The 19,427-nt window shown below is 39.0% G+C and overlaps 1 protein-coding gene across 7 annotated transcripts in view; it reads left to right on the top strand.

Moving 5' to 3' along the window:
• Window positions 1–19,427, top strand: part of TMCC1 (transmembrane and coiled-coil domain family 1) — a 218,687-nt gene that overhangs the window by 167,792 nt on the left and 31,468 nt on the right. The window contains exon 1 of one of the 7 annotated variants that reach the window (XM_081801667.1): window positions 12,919–13,356. The exons of the other annotated variants lie outside the window; for them this stretch is intronic. Within the exon in view, the coding sequence (XP_081657793.1) occupies window positions 13,222–13,356 (135 nt within the window). The 5' untranslated portion in view covers window positions 12,919–13,221. Of the gene's footprint in view, window positions 1–12,918; window positions 13,357–19,427 lie in introns of those variants that run through there. 7 annotated transcript variants of the gene reach the window in all.

Below are 19,427 nucleotides of genomic sequence, written 5' to 3'. Positions count from 1 at the left end.
TTTTTTTTTTAAAGATTTTATTTATTTATTTGACAGAGAGAGACACAGCGAGAGAGGGAACACAAGCAGGGGGAGTGGGAGAGGGAGAAGCAGGCTCCCTGCAGAGCAGGGAGCCCGATGCGGGACTCGATCCCAGGACCCTGGGATCATGACCTGAGCTGAAGGCAGTCACTTAACCAACTGAGCCACCCAGGCGCCCCAGGACAGCTGTTCTTAACACCATTTTCATTTGAAGAGAAAGCAAACAGGAACTAAATTAAGTGCTTTGACTAGGTTCTCTAGCAGATCTCTTAACGCTTAACAAAGTGATTTAGATACTACACCAAAAAGAGTCTGCGTAGTGGGATCGTAATTAACCTAAATCAGACAGAGCTCCTGTTACATTGCAATACAATTAAGAATTAGGATGTCTTAGTCATTCTTTGAAATTAAAATTCTAGAAACGAAGTGTTATTAATACTACCTTAGTACCTTACCTTAGGATATTGTATCAGAAACATTGTTGTTAATATGATTAAAACATGAAACACCCTGAGAGCAGAGTTCCTAGTAGTTGAGAAGAATAAATGAAATGCCTAACAATATCCCCATCTCAATTTTGTTTACAAAGAGACACTAAAAGTACATTGTTTCAATTGATCATGGACAGATTTGTCTTACTAAAGTTTTCCCCTTAAGGTTATGAAGACAAGCACTAGGCTATTAGGAATTGTAATTAGGACTTTTCCTTTCCAACTCCCTAGATTAGCAGTCTGCAAATTCTGTAATACCTTTAAAAGCCTTAGCAGTTTTCTCAATTTTCACTTCAAATGTTTTACATATTTTTATCAGACCATAAGGAGATAAAAGTAATTTTTTTCCTGAGTGGCTGCCGAAGTCAGGAAAAAACTAGAAACAGTTCCATACTGATTTTCTAAATAATGGCTTAAAAACAGAGGTCTTCCATATTTATTGCTTCTTAGTCTTATATGAGAAATTTGTCCCTCAGACATTTCTAATAAATTCACTTAATCATGGGGTAGACTATGTTTTAAGGTTTCTTACAACTCTAATTTGGAATTCTGTGAACTTTTTTTTTGGTAATTATTTTTTACATGGTTGTAGAATCTCAGAAACGAACTCAATCCTTAGAGAATTAAAATTAATTTGTGAACAAATACTGCCTAGTAATCAAGTGGTTCTGTAAAACATTGAATACAAAAAATGGAAGACCAATTCAGAAATCAGCCACAGCTAGCTGTACTTAAATAATATAAGCATGTATTTGAGGTGATATGATATATGGTTTTATTTTTTACTGATCTAGTCAACAGACGTTTATTGAGCTACACTGTCTGTCTTGCTCTGGAGAACCAGAAGTGAATGTTGGGCCTTCATATGCAATCATCCCTTATTTTTTTTTTTAAATAATCATAAATGAATTGGTCTTATATAATTTTTAGGAAGCCTTATTTTATAAGTAGTTTCATTAGGACCACAGATTGTTGACCTGTGTCCATAGGTCCTTATTTTACTATTGAGAGTTTAATGGTCTGCTATGTTAATTTACCCATTCAAATACTATACAAGTCTGTGTTCTCTAATGGAATACAGAAACCTCAGAACAGGGTTTCCACTCTCTTCTTTGGAATAAGTAATTTTATTGTTATATTAGTGTTTTGTTTTTTGGTGTTGTTGTTTGTTGTTTTTGAGAGAGCATGAGTTGAGGGGGTGCACAGAGGGAGAGGGGAAGAGAGAGAATCTTAGGCAGGCTCCATGCCTGCATGGAGCCCAATGCAGGTCTCGCTCGATCTCACGACCCTGAGACCATGACTTGTGCTGAAATCAAGAGTGGGACACTTAACTGACTGAGCCACCCAGGCACCCTTATATTAGATTTTTGTTTGTTTGTTAAGTATTTCAAATAGGTTGAGTCTGAGGAAATCAGGCCAGTGAACATGATGGCATCTTTGTTGGATTCTGACAAGTAAAATCAAGATTGAAGGCTTACAGATATTTAAAGAATGAATCATCTTTTGTGAAAACTCTTGAATTATAAAATTTAGTCAGATATCAGATGTCCAGGAATCTCTCAGTTCTCCTTCCCCCCGCCCCCAACAAACATCCCTTCCAGCTTTTGGAAATATGAGAGTATTTTGGTTGTCAAAAAGACTTGGGGAGGGGAGTGATGCTGGCATTTAGTGCATAGAGCCCATGGAGGCCTTAATGGCCAAAATGCCAGGAGTAACCTTGGTTGGGAGAACAGTCTCCAGGCATATTTCCTTCTGTTCTTCCCTCTTCTCCTCCTTTTTCTTCCTCGTTTAGAAATTGAGGACCCCAGCTGTACAGACATTTGGGGTAGTAATGTGCCCTTAGTACACTTACGCCCTTTGCACAGCACTCATTTGGTGCCATTCCCTCTTTTATAGCTAGGAATTTCTTTTGAGAAAACACTGGTATGTAAATTAGAATTCAAAGGGACATTAATTCTTCAACTTTCTATATTAGAACATATTTAGTGATCCCAGGAGAAGGTGTCATGTTATCTTCCTTATCTTCTTTTCTCCTTTATGGTCAGAATCATTACTACTGCTGTGTATACATCTACTGTGTATACATTGATCCAGTTTAGGAGTGAGTTGTTTCCTAGCTTCAGCTTTGACAGTGAACCTGTGCTTGTGCTATTTTTCAGGAACAGTGCAGATTCTCATTTAGCCATTTTAATTCCTCTAAGCCTGATATGAATTTGGAATTCAGAAAAGTTAGTTGCTTTGACTTGTTCACTTCTATGTGCTGTTCACATTTAATGTAAATACATTTGAACTGAAGAGCATATGAATATTTGGTTTCATATTTGGCATCTATTAAATGATGACTCTAGTTACAGAAATATATCTAGGAGATACAAATTTTTTTTGAATCAAAATTTCAGCTTTAGGGGCGCCTGGGTGGCTCAGTCGTTAAGCGTCTGCCTTTGGCTTAGTCATGATTCCAGGTCCTGGGATCGAGCCCCGCATCGGGCTCCCTGCTCCACAGGAAGCCTGCTTCTCCCTCTCCCATTCCCCCTGCTTGTGTTCCCTCTCTCGCTGTGTCTGTCTCTGTTGAATAAATAAATAAAATCTTTAAAAAAAAAAAAAATTTCAGCTTTACTTTCCAGCTATTTCTAAGTGACTGTTTTTTTCCTTATTATAAATCAAAATATCTGAATTTGATTCATAATTTTCTTTCCCCATATTCTTTTAATTTCCCTGTTGCAAATGCATCTTCATTCTCTTAGGCTAGAAACTTGGGCCTCATCTTTGATTCATTCTTTTCTTTAATCTCCAGTATATAGTCAGCAGATCTGTTGGTTCTTTCTTCAGAAGAATCACTAGGCCTTTTCTTTTGCATTTCCTCTGCCACCACTTTACTCCAATCCTTGCCATGCTTCAGTGTTCTTACCTCTGGCCTCTTACCTCTCTTTTTCAAGCTTGTGACCACACAGCTTAAAACTATTAAAACAGAAAACATAGTATCTCAGGAAGAAATGGAAGGCAAATGAATATTAACCCTGAGATCATCTAATCTGCAACAGAGTAAAATTTTTCTGTCTTCTGTCCTAAATTTCAACTAATTTCAAAGATTTACTTATTTATTCCTTCATTTAACAGTATTTATCAAGTATATGCTCTCTTCTGGTCTTAATAGCTAAATATTATACTTACTGTCTTTTCGTTCTCCTTTGACAGTTCATCTGTTTTCTTCAGCTATCCTATTTATGTTTTCTCTAGTTTTTCATCTCCAACCCTCAGCCCTGCAAGTGCCAGTCCTGTTTCATAGGTACTAAGCCTTGATTCATTTTTTTTTTTAAGATTTTTTATTTATTTATTTATTTATTTATTTGACAGAGAGAGAATGAGAGAGCACATGAGAGGGGGGAAGGTCAGAGGGAGAAGCAGACTCCCTGCCGAGCAGGGAGCCCGATGCGGGACTCGATCCAGGGACTCCAGGATCATGACCTGAGCCGAAGGCAGTCGCTTAACCAACTGAGCCACCCAGGCGCCCCGCCTTGATTCATTTTAAGCTCCATAAATCACACAAGTCCACAACTGATGGATGGCAATGCAAGGACTCAATTCCATCTCCTCTGCAGACCAGCAACCTTCCAACCCCAGAATACTATAAAGTAATGGTTTCTTAAGAGAAAGGGTAAAGGAATGAGAAATTGGCCATTTGACTTTGTTTGATAACAAATTTTAAGAAGTTTGGCAAGAGTTATGTTTTCAGAAGTAGTTAGTATCTGTAGTATCTTGTCTTCATCTTGCTTCTTGCTCTTTCTTGGTTATATCTCTTTATTTAGAGTCATGTGGCTATTCTTAATATTTGGAACCACTGGGACTCTGTGCAGTTTAGTGGAAAATTAAATAGCAAAGAATAATGAACAAGGTTACTTTAAAATGTAATAGCTTCATATTTACCTCCCACCAGTCCCCCAGCCCAGCCTACCCCACCCCCGCCACCTGTGGCTAGTAATATTTTGCAAAGAATAAATTGAGATAAATTCTTGTTCTCCTTACATGGACTTGAAATAACCCATTGAATGCCATTTTTCTTCATTTTTTAGCAATTTTCATATTTCCTGAGAATGTGGAAAGTGTGCTTATTTTTTATTCCTTAGAACTTCAGTATGGTCTGTTGTTCACCTGGGATTTGGAAAGTATAAAATAGATCAAGTAAGGATTTTCAAGAGATGGCTTATGTAGCTCTGACATTCATGGAGTATAGCAAGAAAACAGCTCTTCACTGTGGTGAAAAGCATTTTCCAAAACAATACAGCATTATCTATATATTGCCTCCAGGTGGTAGTTTTCCAGACAGAGAATATGCTTTTACTTTATATTTTAAAATTTCTGAGTTTTGGGGCATCTGGGTGGCTCAATCGTTAAGCGTCTGCCTTCGGCTCAGGTCATGATCCCAGGGTCCTGGGATCGAGCCCCACATCAGGCTCCCTGCTCAGCAGGAAGCCTGCTTCTCCCTCTCCCACTCCCCCTGCTTGCGTTCCCTCTCTCGCTGTATCTCTCTCTGTCAAATAAATAAAATCTTTAAAATAAATAAACAAAATTTCTGAGTTTTTTGTTTTCTGTTGTCTTGTTTTTTTAACATTGAAGGTTAGGAACTAGAATCAACTTGGTCCTCGTGAGCCTGCTGTTTTGAAAATATTTGTTTAAAAACACCATATATTATTTTCCATTCAAAAAAAGAAAAGTAGGGGCGCCTGGGTGGCTCCATCGTTAAGCGTCTGCCTTTGGCCCAGGTCATGATCCCAGGGTCCTGGGATCGAGCCCCGCATTGGGCTCCCTGCTCTGCGGGAAGCCTGCTTCTCCCTCTCCCACTCCCCTTGCTTGTCTCTCTCTCTCTCTGTCAAATAAATTTTTAAAAAAAATCTTAAAAAAAAAAAAGAAGAAAGAAAGAAAAGTAATCAAGGAATAAGAACCAGTCATTTCTTTTTTTTTTTTCCCCAGTCATCATTTCTGAATGACACTGGTACGGTGGTATTACCTGGAGTAGTCATAATCCCAGACAAAATTAAATATTTCTCACTTTAATCTGCCTATACAACTTTATTATGGGTGACTGTACACTTTCCATTGGACCCTTTTGTGGACTCAGGTTGGAGACCACTATTCTATACTATATGTCTCATGACATAAAAACATAAAACATAAAAACAATTATTTTATTACACCATTTCATTTTATGAAATAAATTTTTGTATGATTCTGCAGTTGCTTTACAGGCAATACTTAGGGGTTACCTGGCCCTTTCTTGAGTAAGGAGATTGTATTCCTTTATGATACTTTCCTTTATGATACTTTGCAGTTGTGAAACAGCTCCCCACAGCACCTTTGAGCCCCTTAGGTGGTAGATGACATTGTGGTACAGGATTCCTTTGAGGTAGGCAAAGACTAAATAAGCAACCTTCACTGCTTCTTGTACTTTTTAAGTGTTAAGTGTCTCGGGTAACTAGACAGGTAATTTAGTTAGTTTCTGAACAAGGTCAGTGCTTATATTCTTCTTCCTAAAACCTCATAATTCTGATATTGGCTTTGACATTAAGCAAAAGCCTCGGGGTGCCTGGGTGACTCAGTCGTTAAGTCTGCCTTCGACTCAAGTCATGATCCCAGGGTCCTGGGATCGAGGCCCACATCGGGCTCCCTGCTCCACGGGAAGCCTGCTTCTCCCTCTCCCACTCCCCCTGCTTGTGTTCCCTCTCTTGCTATGTCTCTCTGTCAAATAAATAAATAAAATCTTAAAAAAAAAAAAAAGCCTCTTGCTTTCCTTTCTGAACTAATTCATTCTAAACAGTAAAAGAAAGTATTTGCCTTATTTAAAAGTTCATATGACCATACTAATCTCAAGAGATTTTAAACCCCTTACCAGTTCCTTGCTTTGTCATTTGTTGCTCCTCCAGCCACCAGCTGGATATGGGGGTTTGCTTTTATACAAGGAGAGCTGCTGGAGTTAAAGAAAACCTACCTCTTATTGAGTCCCATTGGGAGGTTAATGCTAGTGAAACAAGTTGCCTGGTGGAAGAAGGCAGAAGAGACTCCTTGAGAAATGCACAGCCAACTGATGTGACACATCTTAACTTCACAGTCTTTTTTTTTTTTTTTTTTTTTAGATTTTATTTATTTATTAGAGAGAGAGAGCACAAACAGGGGGAGCGGGAGAAAGAGAAGCAGGCTCCCTGCTCAGCAGGGAGCCCAGCGCAGGGCTCGATCCCAGGGTTCTGGGATCACGACCTGAATCGAAGGCAGAAGTCCAACCAACTGAGCCACCCAGACGCCCCTTAACTTCACAGTCTTGCTTACAAATCTATTCTCTGCCATCTATGACTACAGATAGTAATTGATTTATTAGATTTATCATTCTTCTTTGACTCAAGTTTACTTTTCCCATCTTTTGCCACTTTGGGAAAAACTTAACCAGTCATTAGGCATCAACATCAAGAAGGTCAATCTAGGAACAGAACAAGGTTCGTGGTCTTTGGACATTATACTCCAGTAGATCCTTCAAGAATAAAATATAGTGAAGTGTAAAAGAGAAGGAGAACATTAGGCATTTTATCGAAAAAATAAAGTAGTATATTCATGAGTTCTGACAGCTGAGATAGGCTTTAATAATATAGGAAAGTCTCTGGAATTAGCCTTGGGTTTTTTGTGTTTTTTTTAAGATTTTTATTTATTTTTATTTGACAGAAAGAGAGACAGTAAGAGAGGGAATACAAGCAGGGATAGTGGGAGAAGGAGAAGCAGGCTTCCCGCTGCACAGGGAGCCCGATGTGGGGCTTGATGTGGGGCTCGATCCCAGGACCCTGGGATCATGACCTGAGCAGAAGGCAGACGCTTAACGACTCAGCCACCCAGGCGCCCCAGCCTTGGTTTTTATAAAGAACATCTTTTGTCTGGGATTTGCTTCCAAATAATTGCAGGGGAGGGAGAAGTGCAGGACATAAGTTAATAATTGAAGCTGGATGAAGAGTGCACAACATTCATTTTCCTCGCTTTTATGTATGTTTGAAATGTTACACAGTAGAGAGGTTTTTAGAGACATCTTTTCCCCAGGAATTTTGGAAGGATAAAATCTATTTCCCTATGAAATTTTCAGCATTCCCTCCCCCACCGAGTACTATTTCCCTATGAAATTTTCAACATCCCCCCACCCCCAGTACTCAACAGTGTTGAACACAATAAAAATTCTGTCTTAGGTTTGTATTATTGAGGGGAAAATATTTTCTTGTCAGTAAATTCTGAATTCAGCATGTTATTTTTTTATCTGTTAATGTCCAGATTATATTGTATTTATTCAGCAGTATGAAAATTTATTGCATTAATTGCATTCTAATGAAACTTGTATTCGGTTTTGTTTCTGTTCAAGGGCATATTCAAGCAGACTTTAATTAGTATTGAGAAGTCTGAAAAATAATGAAAAAATGTTATTTAAACAGTTTCTTCATATACAGTATGCCTGATACATCTCTGGGTAGTATTTTAGTTAAGGAGCCTATTTTCTCATTCTGTGTCCTAATGTAACTTTGCTGCTAAAATGCTGACTTAATCCTCAGTCTTTTCTATATTGTCTAGTCGGTCACTCATACTAAAATGTCTATGCCAGTTGACATGCTCTAATTTTGATCTAAAGCAAAGATTGGCAAATTTTTTATTGTAAAGGGCTGTATAATTAATATTTCAGGATTTGAGGGCCACATTTGCTCTCTGTTACATGTTTTTTGTTGTTGTTGTTCTTTACTCTTTAAAAATGTAAGAATAGTTCTTAGCTCTTTTGTAAGAGCCTTATAAAAATAGGCAGAAGGCTGTAGCTTGCTAACTCCAGCTAAACAATTGCTTTTTAATTAGATGCTTTGAGAAATAAAAGGATCCAAATGTTAAAGGTTATTATTATTTTTTAAGATTTTATTTATTTATTTGACAGAGAGACACAGTGAGAGAGGGAACACAAGCAGGGGGAGCGGGAGAGGGAAAAGCAGACTCCCCACTGAGCAGGGAGCCCGATGTGGGGCTCGATCCCAGGACTCTGGGATCATGACCTCAGCCAAAGGCAGACACTTAACGACTGGGCCACCCAGGCACCCTGTTAAAGGTTATTTTTAAAGGTAAAATTATGACTCTGATACAGAATGAACACGTGTCACAGATTTTTTTACCTCACTAATTAATCAATTATTAGGAACGTGTAGGGTGTTAAAATTGGTCCAAATGAGAATTGGACTTAAGGAAATCAGGAAATGATATATTCTCTGCCAGACAGAATTCATTTGCATTGCATCACCAACACCGTCCACAGGGTAATTTCCATTTCTACAGAGTTGCAGAATAACCTAGCCGAGTCAAAGTTGAAGACTTTTTTTACAATCACATAAAACCCCAAAGGATCCAGTAGACAACAGTGGGCATTCCCTTGAAAGGACACTCGAAATCTTTTATCATTTTAGTCTTTCACAATTTTTGCTGACGGTTTCTCATCCCTCTTATGATCTCTCATAATTTTCAAAGACTATTCTTGATCACAAAATGGTCTCATTACCTGTGACCTATTTACTTAGGTACAGTAAGAGTGCTAAAATCATACAGACATCCTTGAATTTTCTTTGCAAATCCAGAGTTGTTAGTTTTGAGCCACAAAATTATGTATAGACATTTTCAAAAAGAATCTTAGATTGGACTTTTAAACACCTTTTTTATTTAGTATTCCAAGCTTAGGAAACCATGCCTAAGAAACTTTCTCACTAGATTTCACCTGCTTTGCTGATAAATTTAGGTGAATTAATATCAAATATCCCAACATTTGCTCTAAGTCTTGCAGTGTGGAAGTAAGTGACCTTCCTCACCACCTGTATGTCAGGGGACCCTGTAACCAAGTATCAGGTCAGTTTTCCTAGGGGGGCTTTTTTGGAAGCATTGGAGCCATATATGAAGTTGTTCCTTAATGTGGTTTTTCATATCTGATTAAATGAAATCATTCTCAGATATAACATTACAGGAACATACGGTTACAAAATCCAATTATAGCCTGATAAAAAGGACATGGGAATGTTATCGGGCCTATGCAAAATAACTGTATTGCCATAAAAAGTTAAGGAAAACTAAGTAAGTTCCTGAATGCTGAGGATTCAGTGAAAATCAGATACCACTTAATATTTTATTTCAGATCACAAAAACAGATTCTATTAAAATGTGGTTTGGAAGTAGTTTAAGGAAAAAGTGAAAGGACTTCCTCATATAGCCACAAAAAATAGAACATAAAGGTAACATCAACAATATTCTACACAAATAATTACAATAAAAAATTTCCCTTTGTCATTTCATTCAGTGCTGTGTAGTTCTTGTTCACATAGAACTTGGGTCAACAGTCTATTTTCATGAAACATCTGCTTCTGGACTAAAAAGCATCCTAGACATCCTGATCCAGTGTAGGGGTATAGTCTGAAAGCGGTCTTAAGTGATACCAGCTCAGAAGCATGTTCCTAAGAGTCTTGTTCTTTGGAATAGCAGTAGTTTATAGAATACCTTGTACAGTCCTTTCCAGGAGACTCTGAAAGGTATAAAAGTTTTTTTTCCTAAGATTTTATTTATTTATTTGAGAGCGAGAGAGAGAGCACAAGCGGGGGGAGGGACAGAGGAAGAAGCAGATTCCCCACTGAGCAGGGAGCCTGATGCGGAACTCAGTCCCAGGACTCTGGGATCATGACCTGAGCCAAAGGCAGATGCTTAACTGACTGAGCCACTGAGGCACCCAGTATAAAAGTTATTCTAAAAGTTTTATTTTTCTGTATTTTGGATCCAGTTTTGGGAAAGAAAAATCAAGAGTCAGCAAGGAGATTTGAATCCTTGATTAAGACAGGATCATGGTGAGAAATGATACTTGGTTATTTGGTCAAAATGACAATAAACATTATAATAAACAATAAGGGGACGCAGTTGTAAAGAATCTTAGCTCTTTCATCAGTAAAGAACTTTTTTTTCTTTTTGGTTTGTTTTGTTTTTTATTCATTAAGAACATAATAAATTAAACATAAAGCTATAAAGTTATTATGCTATCAAGTATAATTACACAAAAGATAAAAAATAATCTCCATGTTGTAAGATGAAGGCACTAATCTGTAAGCCAAGGAAGCAAGCTCATCAAAACTGATCACATTTTGCCAAAATTTGAACATATTTCATGGTCTCTTTTCGGATCCCAGTAGTACAAACCAAGGCAAATCAAATTCACTTTCTAAGATTTGTCCTTTTTTCAAATTCTGGAACAGACTACCACTTTACTTTGGAACAAAAATGTTTTTTCCTTGAAAAACAAAAGGACTAGTATTTCTCTATCACTATTGGTCCTAGTATAGTTCCAACCACCTAAAGCAATTATAACTTGTATTTCAGGGAGAAAACTGGGTGGAGGGAGTGAATAATAAGAACTATCTGTCGAACACAAGCATGTTAGGGGCACCTAGGTGGTTCAGTCGGTTGAACGTACGACCCTTGATTTCAGCTCAGGTCATGATCTCTCAGGGTCGTGGGATCGAGCCCTGCATTGGGCTCCATGCTGATGAGCGTCTAACTCTTGATTTCCTCTCAGGTCATGTCTCAGTTGTGGGATTGGGTTCTGTGCTCAGCGTGGAGTCTACTTATCCCTCTCCCTCTGCTTCTCACCTACCAGCCCCCGCTCATGCGCATGCGCTCATACGCTCTCTCCCAAGTAAATAAATAAAATAAATCTTAAAAAAAAAAAAATCCCAGTGGTAGGAAATGAGGATAGAAGAGCCTTATGGCAGTGTTTGGTTTGGTTTTCTCTGAGTGGTGATATTACAAATAATTTTTGCTTTCTTTTATGCCCACTGGTGTGTTTTTCTGTAATGAACATGATTGTCTTAAAAGAAGATATATTAAAAATGGTAATAAAGAGAATTAAGCAATCATTCACTGGTGTTGATGCTAGCTCTGTAGGATTGGTTTTTCTGTTGTTTTTGGAGAAACAAGTATTTACTCTGTTGAAACCTTTTGCAACCTCATTTTTAAGCAAAGACAGGATTTATATTAGTCATTAAATTCTTTATTAATTTGTTCTGGAGAGTCAAGGTCAGAATTCTGTGTCTCTAGAGATAGAAATTTCTGGAGCCGTGGTTTCAACCCAGAATTTTCTTCAAATTCATTTAAGGTGGTTCGGATTTCATTCAGAGGGCTTCATCTGATTTGAATGAAAGAAGCTACATGAAGCTGGTGAATGCTTCTTTGACCTCTTAGTACTGTGCTGGTCTGAGCTTCCAGCCCCATACTTAAGTAGAAGTACAGAAATTATCACAGATTTAGGCACTGAACTCTATCAAATTGTCTTCTTGTCTGATTATTCCTTTCTGTGTATTAACCTCAGAGAAATGTTTCTACATATTACACATTGTACATACTACGCTGTATTTTACAATCCCTGAAATTCTTCCTGTGCACATTACATAGAACTGCTTTTACAAATGAAGGAATAAAGCTCAGATTTGATAGTTTGTCTAAATCCCAAAGTGACTTTTTCGGTGCAGGAACAATCTCTTTAAGATACTCAATTCTTTCATGCAGTATCATCGGTATTTAATAAATAGTATATGATGCAGGAGCTGAGCCTGGGTTTAAGATTATGGTGTTTTAATCTATTGTGTAGACTTCAGACAACTCCAGTGCTTTTCCTTCAGAAGTGTTTTTTCCCCTTCATCCATAATGATTAAGACTTTAGCATCTCATGCTCAGTTTTTTCTTGCTCAGTTTTCATTTAAATTATTTTGTGAACCTAAAATGAAAAATAAGAGAAGAAACATTAGGAAAACGTAGAAATTGTTCCAGCAATGTTTTAGTCCTTTATCTAAACATGGGTAGGGGGCGCCTGGGTGGCTCAGTTGTTAAGCGTCTGTCTGCCTTCAGCTCAGGTCATGATCCCAGTGTCCTGGGATCGAGCCCCGCATTGGGCTCCCTGCTCAGCGGGAAGCCTGCTTCTCCCTCTCGCGCTCTTCCTGCTTGTGTTTGCTCTCTCACTGTCTCTCTCTCTCTCTCTGTCAAATAAATAAAATATTTTTTAAAAAATGGGTAGATTGTTTTTTCTTTGTATTTATTGAACCAGGCTACCTAAACATTTATTCAGAATGTTTTTAACCTTTTTTTTTTTTAATTTATTCATTTGAGACACAGAGATACAGAGAGAGAGAGAGAACATGAGCAGGGAGAGAGGCCGAGGGAGAGGAAGAAGCAGGCTCCCCGCTGAGCCAGGAGCCCGATGCGGGGCTCCATCCCAGGACCCCGGGAGCATGACCTAAGCCGAAGGCAGACGCTTAACCATCTGAGCCACCCAGGCGCCCCTGTTTTTAACCTTCTTTAAGCTATTCTGTAACCCTTATCTGGTTTAAACTAAAAGACCGATGTGAATGGTGAATTAATGTCCTGTACCTTTAAATTCACCCAGTTTGATGCTTTTGTTTTTTGTAAAAGATGCTCACAGCTCCAGAAGAGAGGCACATACTGTCTGTGATCTCCATTCTCAGAGTAAAACTATTCATTTGCATTAGCAGCTCTTGCAAACCACACACACACACACACACACACACACACACACACGCACGCACGCGCGCGCGATGCTTGTTTGGCAGAAGCTTTCTGTTTATTCAGCACAGAATCCTCCCAGGCTCCCAGATGTAGAAAGCTCTAAGAGTTGATGTACGAGACAGAACCGGAACTGTACATAGATAGGCTGAAGTGGGCACTGCGGAGGATTGGCTATGCGGGGATGTTGATGTGGTGCGGCTGTACCTGCCTGTTCTGTGAAAGGCACTTCTCTGAGGCTGTGAAGGTGAGAAGCCCAGGGATCCACTAGAAGCTTCATTTCGGCTGGCTCTTTGGTGGGGGAATGCATTCCCAGTGGTAGCTGTCCTCATTTACAGCGTTATTCTCGGAAACCAAGTATGTGCAGCCGTGACAGACTATGCAGTTTGGAAGCTGGGACAAATGGAAAGAGCACATAATCAAGAGAGGTTGTGATTTGTTTTCACTATCCAAGCTTGCTCTGGCAGTATACAAATGAAGGATGAGCTTTGTGGCAAGCAAAATCAACAGACTGCCTGACAGGGGGTTTTGGTAAGATAAATGTATTGCTTGTGTTTTTTGGGGCAGGGGGATTCTTGGATTTTTTTAACTGTTATTTTTACTTTTCTGTATCAGCTATATAGAATTGCCTTTTAACAATAACTAAAACATTTTGCAGAATCACATTTGATGGAGAGGGATGACCCAAGGAAAAAAGGAAAACATTATTTTTGATCAGTTGTGACCTTCAGAGATAATCACCAAGTTCTCTCAGATGTCCATGAACAGGCAGAAACCAGGAATTTCCAGAGCAAAGAATGCTGACTAACAGATATCCTTTCTTTTCTTTGAACAGTTATAATCCCCCCACTCCCCCGTGCTTTTTCCCCCAGCTTTCCCTAAGGCCTAAGGTGGAAAAGAATAAAATAAAAGCTCCCCTGCTCTTATTGAGTTGTTGCCACTGGAACAGTAATAGGCTGAGAACATAAGTATGGAGGTGGAGGAAGGCAAGATGAAGAGTCTGCTATTTTCATAGCCATGCGTTGGTGGGTGTTTGTCTTGGGTTCATTATCATTGCTGTTCAATATCAGGTGGTTGTTAGTGCTGTATCTCTTTGCCTGTCCTTGATTTAATCCCTTTATATTCTATTTTGTGTGTTTTTCTTTGCCAGACCCAATTCTGTTATTTTGAAAACTTTTTCTGTTACCATTAATACACATTAGCCTTTATTAGAGAAAAGATAGTTGTAGAAAGTAACCCTGAAATGTTTATGGACCTCAAGAAAATAAAGACATTTTCTCTTTAAAATCACGGTTTTCAGCAGATTTGGGGGGTCTTGATTTTGGAATCTGTAACAAGCATTTTATGACAAGTTAAAGAAATGGGTTGCATTAGATCTGTGAAATCCTACTGGGATCACTTTGCTCTAATCTACTTTAAGTTGGATCCTGTATCTTAGGTTTTTCCAAGCCTGAAGGTTTACTTTTCCTCATCCTAACTTCCAGCAAGTATTGCTGGAAGATATGTTGATTGTTTTTGTAGTCTAACCTGAGATCCTGTTCTTGGGCCCCTCTTCTCAACCAGTAGAGAGCCAAGTTTCCTAGCTGCTTAGAGTGGGCACAGAAGAGACCCATTGACATCTGACTTTTTGCTGACTCATTGGTTATATAAGCCTTGTAAATACAGTTATCCATATACTCTATTAGGTTACTGGGCAGGTGGGCCCCTTCCTGTGTACTGATCTTTTCTTATCTCAGCATCCTTCTCCTTCCCTAAGCCTTTTTGGTAATATAGTCTCAATTATTTACCAGGTGAATTCTAAGAAGTGAATGGACAAATCCTTTTTCTTTTTCTTCTTTTTTGGAATTGCTTTAACTCTGTATTTTCATCTCAATTTTGATGAAATGCCAAATTCTATACTTTCTTGGCACATGAAACTCACAGTAATAATACTTTTCCTCATTTATAGCCTGGTTAGAGTAACTTCCTTTTCTATCTTTGAGACCTCAGTTCAAATGCCCTTGTTCAAAGAATTCTTCTGACCTTCCAATCTAAAGTAGCTTTTCCCCCCTTACCTTATTCCTTTTCTCTTTTTTCCTTTGTAGTACTTCTCACAATTTATGTTATTTGATTACTGGTTCTTCCATCTCTACCAATTTTCTCCACTCAGCCATTAAGCCTCATGAAAGCAGAGATACCTTGTTTTGTTCATCAGTATATACCAAATACCTAGCAAAGTGTCTGGCTGAAAGTTGAAGAAGGGGTAAGTAGGCAGTATTATATGTACAAAGACCCCGTTGTGAGAAGAAAGGATGAGCAGCAGGGGTTGAAAAAGGTGAGTTTAGGGGCGCCTGGGTGGCTCAGTTGGTTAAGCGACTGCCTTCGGCTCAGGTCATGATCCTGGAGTCCCTGGATCGAGTCCCGCATCGGGCTCCCTGCTCGGCAGGGAGTCTGCTTCTCCCTCTGACCCTCCCCCCTCTCATGTGCTTGCTCTCTCTCATTCTCTCTCTCTCAAATAAATAAAAAAAAAAAAAAAGAAAGAAAAAGGCGAGTTTGACTAGACTATGGGAAGCATGCTGTAAGATGAAGCTAGAGAAGTAGATCCAGGGCCTAATCACATAGGACTGACTTGATAGACCATATTCAGATACTTGTTCTTTATTGTAATTGTGGAAAGCTACTAAAAGAATTTAAGCATTGGGTGGTTTAGGACTTCTTTTTTCCGGTATGCCTGGGTGGCTCAGTCGGTTAAGCATCTGCCTTTGGCTCAGGTCATGATCCCAGGGTCCTGGGATCGGGCCCCACGTCGGTCTCTCTGCTAATGCCGGAGCCTGCTTCTCCCTCTCCCTGCCACTCCCCCTGCTTGTACTCTCTCTGTCAAATAAATGGATAAAATCTTTAAAAAAAAAAAAAAAGGGACTTCTTTTTTCCTTTTTTTTCTTTTTTTTTAAGTAAACTCTGTGCCAGCATGGGGCTTAAACTCACTACCCTAAAATCAAGAGTCACATACTCTACTGACTGAGCCAGACAGGCGCCCCAGGACTTCTTAAAAAAAAAAAAAAATTCTCCAGCTTAACTGAAAGCCTAGTTGAATGCAGGTAGATCAGTCAGTGTTCCAGGAGAGAGAAGACAAGAGTTTGTCCTAAGGTGGTGGCAGTAGAGATAGATGGGAGAGTATCATAATTTGATGGAAATTTGGCAAGTAAAATAGATAGGACTTGGTATTGAATAGGGGTAAAAGGCAGAAGATGTCAAGAGTTATTCTTGGGCTTTGGTTTGGTTTGGTTTTGGCTTTGACTTGTTTAGTACCTGATGAATAGTGATGTTTTTCCTGAGATAGAGAACACTGTAAGAAAACCAGGTTTACAAGAGGATCATGGTGTTTGGTTTTGGATATGTAGATTTTGATATAGTCAAATAGCTTTTGGATCTATAAGTCTAGATTCTAAAGGAGATTATACAACTATTACCATTGAGGAGCCCTCAGAAATATCCTTGGAATAAAGTGCGAAACAGTGGTTTAGACCTACTTTGGGAGCTCATCTCCCACCAGAGCCCTATTTTTATAGCTTCATGAACCATTCATTTACCTATTTTTTAAGATTTTATTATTTGAGAGAAAGAGTGAGAGAGAGCACACAAGCAGGGGAGCGCCAGGGAGAGGGAGAAGCAGGCTCCCCACTGAGCAGAAAGCCCAACTGGGGGCTCCATCCCAGGACCCTGGGATCATGACCTGAGCCAAAGGCAGATGCTTAACCGACTGAGCCACCCAGGCTACCCCATTCAGTTATCTTTAAAAAGCTATTACATTTCCTTCTTACGGGCTTTTGTTCGTACTGGGTTGTCATCCTGAAAATGCCTTTTCTTACCACTTCTCTTTTTATCAAAAACTTTCTTCAAGGCTCATTTCTTTTCTTTTCTTTTTTTTAACTCCTCCAAGAAGCCTCCTCTGTTCCCTTTCCCTTCCTCTGAATATGTGGCTCCTTTCTGTGTTCAAGTACTTCCTTCATATATTACCTTCATATATACTATATTGTTTACTTAATAGGACCTGTATTTCAGTTGAATAATTTCACGTCTCACCAACTAGATCATGTGTTTCTTGAGAACAGGAATTCACCTTTTTTCAGTGCTTTATATAAGGAAAACAAAGGATAATTACAAAATGAATTAAATAGTAGAAACCTCAGTCTTTTGTACAATCTGCTTCTTTAATATCGTAGCACCATATCCTTCCTCCGTCTGTATACTCCTAATTTTCTCTAGGCTGTCCCTACATTTTTACCCTGCAGATACCTAGATACATCAGAGAAATGTTCTTCCTTTCATATGCAAAATACCTGAATAGTCATTTTCATTAGATACTTTGGCTTTATTTGTAATTTATCAGAAAAGCTGAAATCTTGCTATTCCTCATCACCTGTGAAAAAAACGGTCGAGACAGGAAGGACTGGCATCCATACAGGATGTCAGGGACAAGTAAGAGATGCTACTTCAGTTGGAGCAAAGCGGTCATGATGGAGTAAGCCATGTGGGTATCTGAGGAAAAGCATTACAAGCAGGAGGAACACTAAGTGGAAAAGGCTTGAAACGGGTACATGCTTGGTACATTCCAGGAACAGCAAGGAGGCCTTTGTAGCTGATGGCAGTGGAGTAAAGGAATGAACAGTAGGAGATACAGTCAAGGAAGTAATGGATGCCAGGAGGTAATGGATCTGACAGGTGTTAGATCATGGTTATCAGGCCATGGTAAAGACCGGCTTTTACTCTGACTCAGGTAGAGAGCCCCTGGCAAGTTTTAGGTGTAGAAGACTGTTGTGACCTGAATCATTTTTAAAGGATCACTCTAGCTGCTGTACAAATAATTGATGATAAAAATATTATTCCAGTGATAGTTATGAGCCTATTGGAATAGTCCAGGCAAGAGTTGATAGTGGCTTATACTAGAATGGCAGTAGTGGAGATTCAGTGAGATGTGGTCAGATTCTGCATCTCTTTAGCAACTAGAGCCCAAGACATTTGCTGGAGCAATGTAGTATACATAGAGGGTAACAACATAGACTCTATAACCAAACTGGGTTCAAACATTGGCTTTGCCACTTCTTCATGGTCTTAAGCAACTTAAATTCTTTATGCTTTGGTTTTCTTAGCTATAAAATATAGTGGTAGTACCCATCTTGTGTGTCATTATAAGAATTACACAATTTAGGGGCGCCTGGGTGGCTCAGTTGGTTAAGCAACTGCCTTCGGCTCAGGTCATGATCCCAGGGTACTGGGATCGAGCCCTGCATTGTGCTCCCTGCTCGGCAGGCGTCCTGCTTCTCCTTCTCTCTCTTCCTCTGCCGCTCCCACTGCTTGTGCTCTCCTGCTCTCTCTGTGTCAAATAAAATCTTAAAAAAATAAAAAAGGATTACACAATTTACTAAACATACAAAAGATTTAGAACATTGCCTGGCACATAGTAAGTACTTCACTATATGAATTAGCAGCTATGATTATTAATGTTGTTGTTAACTGGATAGAGTATGTGAGAAAAAAAGGAGTTAAAGTTGACTCCAAGGCTTTGGATCTAAGCATGTGGATCAATGAAGTATAGCCATTAGCTGAGATGGGGAAGACTGCAGGAAGAACAGGTTTGGGGGATATCAGGAACTAAGTTTTGTACATAGTAAATTCGAAATGACTGTTAGACATCCAAGAGGAGATATTAGGTAGGTAGTTGAGTATATGATCTAGAGGTAAGCAAAGTATGGGCTAGAGGCATACATTTGGAAGTTGTCAACAAAGAAATGGTATTTAAGACCGTTTTAAGAGAAAGAAGAGTACTTAGGCCCTGAAATGGGATTGGGGATGTATAGTTTGGACAGGCCCTCCCTAGAGCCTCTATTCTTCAAGCTACTGAACAAGCCTAAAAAGTTCAGGGATAACCAGGTTATCACAGACCCTGTGGAACTTTCCAAATTCTTTCATTGCTTTAGCAATTTATCAAAATTGAGTGAAATAAATAGGATTAAGCTGAGGCTCAGAAATCTTTTGTTTTAAGGAAACTTGTGTCATAAAAGTATTTGTAGTGAATTACCTTGTAAAGGGGAACTCAATTGGTGGCGAATTTTACAAATTGGCTAATCCACACATGGATTTTATATGTATTTTTAAATCCTCAGCAGTGAAAACATTCGTGTGTCACCTTCTTTTGCTGGTTGGAGCATGCTCAGAAAATAGATACTAAATTTAGCATTAGCCAGTTTGTGTGCTTCAGACTAATCATTCTTCATTCTGAAGTCGTGTGAGAATGATTTTTGAATAATGCATAGCCCAAGTCACTATTTCCTTTTAGCA

Source organism: Leptonychotes weddellii, chromosome 1 (genome assembly GCF_054177405.1).
Source record: "Leptonychotes weddellii isolate Sample4059 chromosome 1, ASM5417740v2, whole genome shotgun sequence".
Classification (NCBI taxonomy): domain Eukaryota; kingdom Metazoa; phylum Chordata; class Mammalia; order Carnivora; family Phocidae; genus Leptonychotes; species Leptonychotes weddellii.
Note: the sequence above shows the minus strand (reverse complement) of the source record. Positions and strands in the feature narration are given on the sequence as shown.